General features: G+C 42.7%; 1 protein-coding gene across 8 annotated transcripts in view; it reads left to right on the top strand.

Moving 5' to 3' along the window:
- LOC102741961 (E3 ubiquitin-protein ligase UBR4) overlaps positions 1-8,898 on the top strand; it is a 109,084-nt gene continuing 100,186 nt past the window's right edge. For all 8 annotated transcript variants that reach the window (XM_081817603.1, XM_081817601.1, XM_081817599.1 and 5 more), the window contains exons 1-3: positions 1-213; positions 7,089-7,186; positions 8,409-8,512. In XM_081817603.1, the coding sequence (XP_081673729.1) occupies positions 38-213; positions 7,089-7,186; positions 8,409-8,512 (378 nt within the window). In that variant the 5' untranslated portion in view covers positions 1-37. The remainder of the gene's footprint in view (positions 214-7,088; positions 7,187-8,408; positions 8,513-8,898) is intronic.

The following is an 8,898-nucleotide window of genomic DNA, read 5'->3' as shown; positions in this document are numbered from 1 at the left end:
CAAGCCCCCGAAGGGAGCCGCAGTAGTACGACGGAAGATGGCGACGAGCGGCGGCGAAGAGGCGGCGGCGCCGGCATCGGCGCCAGGGGCCCCGGCGACGGGGGCGGACACAACCCCGGGCTGGGAGGTGGCGGTGCGGCCCCTGCTGTCCGCGTCCTATTCCGCCTTCGAGATGAAGGAGTTGCCGCAGCTGGTGGCCTCAGTCATCGAGAGGTACCGGGCGGCGGCCCCGGCGAGGCGGGCGTAGGGAGGGGGAGGGGAGGTCGTGCCGGATCGTCTGGACCCGCTTCCCAGGCCGCTTTCTGCTGCTTGGCGACCCCCGCCCCAGTCGCGGCTTCGGGGCTCCCCGATCTAGGCAGACGAGGGCTTGTCCGGGGCTCCTTCCGCCGGTCCATGTAAATTATCTGTGCCTCGATTTCCCTTCCGAGGAAAACTTTTGAGGACGCCCTCTTGAGAGGGCGTGGCCGGAGCCGGTTGGGAGTGACTTTGGGACGCTTCGCGCTCTTAGGGGAATGTCCCCGGGGCTGCCCCCTGTGTTAAGGTCAAAGCACTGATGAGTTTGCATTTCTTGCCCGCGCTCATCCCCCTAGCCTGGGCCAGAGCGGAGCCTGGGGTTTAAATTGGAGATGTGCCACATAATTTAATAACGGTCTTTCAGTGGTGCTGTAATCACTGGGGGCACGTGCTGTTTCTGTGACTGAAGCCACTAGTGACCACTGAGGACTCTCTTTTCAGGTTGCACTTAATGTATATTGATACTGTAACGGTCTTTGGTGAAACCATTTCAGTGTTAGTCTTGAGGTCATTTTCCCACAGAAGCAGTGCCCTCGCTTGAGCGCGCGCGCTCTCTCACGATAAAATATCTTCAGACTCTCTTACAAACGGGGTCATTTATTGATTTGGTATTAAATCGCTTTGTCATTTTGTCCAGAGTTCTTAGATCGTGATAGTTGTGTTCATACAATGCCATGATATCGACTGCCTGTCTTTTCCTGACTTAACCTTGCTCAGAGGAGCCTTTCATTGGTTTAATGGTCGACGTGCTTTTAAAGGCAGTCTCACTTTTATTTTACTAGTCAAACCTTACTTCAACAATCTGCAATTGCTGACTGGGTCATTTTAGCTTCTTGAGAACAAAGGTAACAAGGGTATATCGTAATGTTATCCAGAAGGTTAGAAATTGCTATTTATTACTCAAGGGAGGCCCATGACTTGACAAATTGTTTATTGTAGTGCCTCTCGTTAGTGCCTCTTGTTAGGTTTGTGATGCTTTGGATGCTTTTTTTTTTTTTTTAAGTTACAATAAAATATCGGCTGTGTTTGGTAATTTCACAGTTAACTTTACAGATGGGTTTTCCTATATAATTATTAAGCCAGGAATGTTTTAAAGACGTAAACAAGTATCAAGATACTGCTCTCAAGTTATGTGGCCTCTTTTTTAACTTTTTTTTTTATTAAAGATTTTTATTTATTTATTTGACAGAGAGAGACACGGCGAGAGAGGGAACACAAGCAGGGGGAGTGGGAGAGGGAGAAACAGGCTTCCCGCTGAGCAGGGAGCCCGATGCGGGGCTTGATCCCAGGACCCTGGGATCAGGACCTGAGCCGAAGGCAGACGCTTAAAGACTGAGCCACCCAGGCGCCCCTCTTTTTTTAACTTTTTAAACGTTTGGTTCTGTGGTATTTTTCCTACATTATACTCATCACGTGACATGTGATGGACAGTGTTCCACTCTAGAATATTTGCTTTTATTTATTTATTAATTTATTTATTTCAAAGATTTTATTTTTAAGTAAGCTCTACACCTGTGGGGCTCCAATTCTCAAACCCAAGATCAAGAGTCGCATGCCCCACTGAGCCAGCCAGGCACCCCTGCTTTTATGTTTTTATGGACATGACACCCTCCCATTCATGCGGTATTCCAGATCCATCTTTTTAAAACTATAATGGCTTAGCAACTCTGTCCAGCTTGTAGAAGGAGCCAAAGCCAAATACATCAAACTAGGTTTGAATTTTGCCAAATAAATGACAGTGCCCTCTCTTGCACCCTGAGGTAATCAGGAGTTGCCTGTGTTTGTAGATACTAGTAAGAACTCTTCACGGTTTAGAAAAGATATCCAAACTAATGGGTGTTTAGTAACAAACACTTTTATTGTAAGGCAAGATCCCCGAAGTCTTGGTTCTGGTTTTGTTGCTCAATTCACTTTGAAAGCTGGTTATACGTCCTCTTTAGGCTCTATGAGAGGAATATGATCCTAGAAAAGTTTTCAGAATACCTGGCTTAGAAGTTCTTTACAGTAAAAAACAACCAAACATACTAGTAGTGTTCAGTTTGGTATAGAGCAGAGGTCGGCATGCTTTTTTTTTTTTTTTTTTTGTAAAGGGCCAGAGAGTAAATATTTGCAGGCTGTACATTCTCTGTGTGGATTAGTCAACTCGGTCATTGTATAGCAAAAGCAGCCTTACACAATACATAAATGAATGGGTGTGGATGTGTTCCAAAATCTTATTTATGGACACTAAAATGTGAATTTCAAATATTTACGTGTCACAACATAGTCTTAAAAATTATTTTTCAGCCATATAAAAATTGCAAAAACCATTCTTTTTTTTTTTTTAAGATTTTATTTATTTATTTGACAGAAAGAGACACAGCGAGAGAGGGAACACAAGCAGGGGGAGTGGGAGAGGGAGAAGCAGGCTCCCTGCTGAACAGGGAGCCCGATGCGGGGCTCAATCCCAGGACCCTGGGATCATGACCTGAGCCGAAGGCAGACGCTTAACCGACTGAGCCACCCAGGCGTCCCAATAAATAAAATCTTTAAAAAAAAAAGAAATGAGGGTGTCAGAATTGTGGAAGTATTTCTTGAATATAGAGTTATGGCCATCGAATACAGGACCAGGTCAGAGTCAGCACTATACAGGTGCTGTGGTGGGCTTTGTTTTGTAGGTAAGGTTTAGGTGCCTAGGCTGCTACTTTACTTCTGGGGTTGCTGCTCCCATTTGGGGTTCCCTTTCTGTTATGACTGCCATGTTTTTCTCCCTTGCCTCCAGAGACCTGTTTTTCTGTTGCAATCTACTACTCTCTGCTTCCCTTTTAGATTGTCCTGGCTCCGTCTTTGCCAGCTCTTCCTTCCTATCTGACAGCCTGCTCATCCACTGAATTCCTCCCTGTTTGACCTTCGGGGATGATGACTTGCCCTGAGACTCCTCCGTGCTCCACCAGTCCACTTGCCATCTCTAGTCTTTCATACCTTTATAGTTGGAATTGAACTTTGGGTTTGAAGCAAAGGTAGATAACAATTTCTAGGTCTAGATCCTGTTTATTAAGTTTGACTTTGTAACCAAACTATGAAACAAAGGAGGAATAGATTAGCATGGGTAAACTGGGAAGCATACTTTCAAAAATGTCCTTCGATTTTTAAAAGAAAAACATACCTAGTTTACTTAACAAGAAATGCATTTTCATTTCTACTGGCCTTTAGCTAGTATGTCTTTTAATAGTAAGGATTGAAAATCTTTACAGTGCCCTTACTTTTCCAGACCAGAAATGGAGCTAGCATTAGCTCAATGGAGCACATGCTGTATTTGGGATTAATTAGTATAATTGCTGAATGTAACCTTATGGTTTAAGGTACCATCAAATACAGAATTACTTTCTTAACTCTGTGTAAGGGGCGCCTGGGTGGCTCAGTTGGTTAAGCGTCTGCCTTTGGCTCAGGTCATGGTCCCAGGGTGCTGGGATCGAGTCCCACATCGGGCTCCCTGCTCAGTGGGGAGCCTGCTTCTCCCTCTGCCTGCCGCTCCCCCTGCTTGTTGTGCTCCCCCCCCAACAAATAAATAAAATCTTTAAAAAAAAAAAAGATTTAACTCTGTGTAAGATATGTTAGTGACCATGATTGTCATTGAACACTTTGATTGACTCTTTGTAGATTACCCCCCCAAATAAATAAATAAATAAATATTTTAAAAAAATGCCTCTTTCCCATGAGCCAGTCCTTCCTAGGCTGTCCTGGCCTCCTCAATGATAAATCTCTTTCAGCCTCTGCCTCCTAGGTGTTCGGTAAAATTTAGGCCAGAGAGACCTACTTGGGAAGGTGGAAGCTATTAGAAAATCTCTATTAGATAGTGTTCGGTCGTTTCCTAAATATCTTGAAAGGGAGAAAGGGATACACTAATGTCAGTCTTCTGAATTTACATGCTGTAGGACAGAAGTTCATGATTGACCTACAGGAAAAAAAAGCCTGCCACCAAATGATAGAGTGTAATTGTGAGATTAGTCCTCATGGCTGGTTAATGTCTTAGTGTCACATTCACCACAAGTTTGTCAAGAGTGAAGGAGGTACCTGAAAGCTTTTAGTTCTTTGGTTAAACGTGTGTTACTCTGTGACATACAGCAGATGTTCAGTAAGCATATATTTTTTAATGCTTTTATTCTTTAATTGTATTCATTATGCTTCCTTGTTTCCTGATTGTGTCATGAAACAGGCACAGTGGATTCTGTTCTTGGGGGTTTATGACTCTGATGAAGGGAAAGGAGTGTGTGGAGTTTCCATAGTTTAGAAAAAAGATATAAATAGTGTGGTATCTAAGGGGGAGAAGGAAGGTGAATTTGTAGTCTTTTATTTTGTCCTCTTGGAGTTCCACCTTTTCCTTAAAAAAGCAGATATTTCCAGACCTGAGCCAGTTATTTTTTACTTACATGTCAAATTGGATTTCTGTGACTGGGCTGCGTAGCTGCTGTTTCCCTTTGTACTCTGCCTCACTTTTATTTTGTATGGGATATAAATGTTTCAGATTCCCTGTCTTTCAGCAGTATTTCAGCCCCAGTGGTGGTGTGGTTGGAATGTTTGTTAGAAGAAGCAGATGTTTGAGGAAGATAGCTTGACCGCCCAGAGGAGAGATATATTTTTACCTATAAGTCTTTTTTTCCTTTCTCTAGTTATATTTTCCTGCAGTTCTTCCTTCTTCCCCATTCCTACCTAACTTCTTGCCTTTTGTCCCATTTTTTCCATTTCTTTGCGTCTTCTGGTATCTTGGTGTTTTTCAGATTCTTGGGGAATGAGGGTGGCAGCAAGTCTTCATTAGGTGACTCATATACACTTGTTTCTTTAAAATCAAGAGATATGGTATTGTCCTTTGGGCCACATGTCCACATGTCTACTCCCTCCTTCCAAGTCTTTTCAGATTAATTTCCCCAGGTTTTTTTTTTTTTTTTTAAAGATTTTATTTATTTATTCATGAGAGACAGAGAGAGAGAGAGAGGCAGAGGGAGAAGCAGGCTCCCAAAGAGCAGGGAGCCCGATGCGGGACTCGATCCCAGGACGCTGGGATCATGACCTGAGCCGAAGGCAGATGCTTAACCATCTGAGCCATCCAGGTGCCCCTTAATTTCCCCAGGTTTATCCTTAGTTGCCCTAAGCAAACTGTTAAGTGGAGCTTGAGAGTGCCCCATTTTTTTGTATGCCAATGCCCATCTTTCCCCAAAGTACATTCTTGTTTTTTTATTGGAATGAGGCAGTTGTGCATTTCTAGGGCAGGAAAATCACAAAGGGGCAACATTGAACCAGGCAGTTAAATGAGTTTATTCTTGTATTTTGGATGTATTTCATTATCTGAATGGAAATGAAAACAACAGAATCCTTTGGGTGGGCAGTTTTTCTCTTAGTTCTAGTAAGCCCGTTCAGCTGAAAAACATGGGGATAAGCAGCTCTGAACTTTTGAAATAAAACAGAGAAGGTAAATGACTCAGTAAAATACATCAAATTACAGGGTGGAAAAACCTTAGAACAATGACTAAGAAAATACAAGGGTGGAATGAAGGAACAACTAAGTATATGAGGTGGAAGTAGGAGATTTAGTAGGGAGTTTTCTACTGAGTAGGATATGACCTTATACCAATTATGATGCCCACCAGAAACTGAGGGTTACTTAGTGTTTAAAGGTTTTTGTTTCCTCTTTTTTGTCCATCTGACAAATAGAAATGATCCTTGGTGGTCAGGAAGACCCTTGTACATCATAGATGCTCCATAAATATTTTTTCTTGGTAAAGCAATTATTCCGAGATAAGGAACTGATCTTTGATAAATCCCTATTTATCCTAGATAAATCCCCACATAGCAGAGTGTTTGCAATGCCAGACTCTTAAGTGCTATTTGAGGTGATTCATCACTCACACTGGCACCTCCCCAGTGTTGAACTTGTCTTTTTGGCTCTTGTGTTGATTTGGCAAGTGGAGAGAGTCCTGACTGTGTACATTTCCCTTCCTAGGCTGATACTTCTGTTTGGAGAATTAACTCACTGAGGAAACTGTTCAGCCACAGCCTTCTGTTCTTTCCATTTAATAAGATACAGTTTGTTTTATTTTGTTTTCATTGTCTTCTTGTTTCAGGGGTTGGGGATTAGCATCTGATTTGCTAGAATGACATACATGTATAGCTTTAAGACTTAGTTGGGCTCCAGATTTTCACAGAAGAGGGTATTTCCTCATCTTAAGATAAGGGATATGGTTAAAATCCCTGAATTTGTTGTGATCTAGCTATGTCCTGGTTGGGGGTTGGGGGGCGTGGGGAGACAGGAGGACTCTGATACCTGGTGAATTTTGGGTTTTAGCATTGATCAGGTGATTTCTCCCCGAGTTGTTGATTCTTGCATTATGGACTGGTCTTATTTGGTCTTCAGCATGGGTTACGATGACTTGTATTCCCACTAACAGTATTTTGAGTGCTCTGGTCTACTCCCTTTTTGCCAGCACATGACATTATTAGCTTTTGGTCTTTGCCAACCAGTAATAAAGGACAAAATGGCATCCTGTTATGTTTTAACTTGTACTTCTTTAATTCTAAGTGAGTGTGAAAATGTTTCCTACCTGTTAGCCTTTGAAACTCCCTAAGCCTGACACCTTGAGCAAGGTGCTTACTTTTAATTTGCTAACCTTCACTTTCTCGATCTTGAACATAGGGATGGTAACAGTGCCTCCCAAGTGGGGCTGCTCTAAGGATTAAGTATGGTAATGCCTGTAAAGGGGTAGGGTATCTGGCGGATAGGAAGCACTAAATAAATGCTAGTTGAATTATTTTCTTTGCAGTGAATCTGAAATCCTGCACCACGAGAAGCAGTACGAGCCCTTCTACTCCTCTTTTGTTGCACTTTCCACACACTATATTACAACAGTTTGCAGCCTCAGTGAGTATTCCACTCTTTTCACTCCCTTCTGAGGGCTTGGGGATGGGGGGTGGTTGTGTCTCCTCTTTGTAGGGTGTCTGAACAGGTTGTTAATGAAGTATGTATTTTAACACTCCTAACCTGTTCACCCAACAGTAGAGACCGCTATCAGTCTGATAAGGCTCTGGAAGTTCCGTTACTTAGACCAACCAAGAGGGATTTAAAAAGTACTTGGTTTGGATGTCTGCTTTGTAACCCATTATGTTAACTTGTACCTTCTTAATCAAAAGCATTTTATTGATTTCATACACGTAATTACTAATGTGTTAATTTTTGGGGGTTGAGGGGGATGGGCGGATACTGATCTGAGGTTCAGGGCCACTCATGAAGGCTCTATTCCTTATTTGGTTTTGGTGAGAAAGTAAATTCTCCTTTTGTATTCTCTGGTATGTCAAGGGATTTCAATTTCAGTTCCCCATCTTTTAAACCTTTTTTTTTTAACCCTGGTTTTCCACTATTTCTGAGTCTTTGCATTTTTACTTGTTTAAAAAAATCCTAACTCAGAGAGTTCTGAAAGAATTCTAATTATTTGTTTCTTCAAATAGTTTGCTAAGCAAGTAAAATGAAAGGAAGCTGTAGGGTTGCTGGATAACCGTTGTGTGCAGTGCTGTTTATTACAGGCACTGGCTACTGATGGAGGAATCACTTTTAGCTTGAAGACATTTTGTGTAGGAAGCCTCTTGTAAAAGGCATTTAGAACCTGTGGGAAAGGAGAGGTATTATATTCTAGTAGTTAAGAGTGTGAACTCTAGAGCCAGACCTCCTGGATTTGATTCTAGCCCTGTGACTTTGGGCAAGTCATTTAACCTCTCTGTGGTGTAATTTCCCTATCTGTTACGTAAAGGAAGGGGAGCGGGTAAAAATATCTACCTCAGAACATTGGTTTAAGGATTAAGTGGGTTAATATATTTGAAATGCTTCGTACATACTGTGATGTATTTCCTATTACAATGAATTTCCAGTAAATGTAAGATAGATTGATCTAGTAGCAGTGTATGGTTATCAGTGCCAGGATGCCTTTGTTTGGCCCTTGGATTGTTGGTTCTGAATGACTGTTGTCATGGAATGGTGCTGGGAATGCTGGACACATGGAGCTTGGGAGTTGTCTGGTTAGATGTACTGACCGTGAAGCTGACCAAGGCTATGGCGGTCTGAGGTTAAGTGAAGCCCATTCCTTTCTCAGTTCCCCGGAACCAGCTTCAATCGGTAGCAGCGGCTTGTAAAGTCCTGATCGAGTTTTCTCTCCTGCGTCTGGAGAATCCAGATGAGGCTTGTGCTGTGTCCCAGGTGAGAGAGATGGGCTCATCTGTGGCCCTTATTTTGAGGTAGGACTGTGACAGACTAGTGGAATAATGATGGACAGGGGTGGCATAGAGCAGGGGTTGGTGAACTTTTCCTGTATCGGGCCAGATAGTGAACAATTTGCTGACCATTTGGTTCCTGTTGAAACTAGTCTCTATTTTTTAAACTCTGCCTTTGTAGTATGAAAGCAGCCACAGACAATACATAAATGAACAAGTGTAGCTGTGGTCCAGTAAACTTTATTTACAAAAGCAGGCAGTGGGCTGAATTGGAGCTGTGGTTCGCCAGCCTCTGGTTTAGAGGGCTGCAGAGGCTTTTGCAAGGATTACAAACTTCCACGTTTCCAGGGGTCAGGCAAGTAACATAAAATG

This window comes from Leptonychotes weddellii, chromosome 4 (genome assembly GCF_054177405.1).
Source record: "Leptonychotes weddellii isolate Sample4059 chromosome 4, ASM5417740v2, whole genome shotgun sequence".
NCBI lineage: Eukaryota > Metazoa > Chordata > Mammalia > Carnivora > Phocidae > Leptonychotes > Leptonychotes weddellii.
Note: the sequence above shows the minus strand (reverse complement) of the source record. Positions and strands in the feature narration are given on the sequence as shown.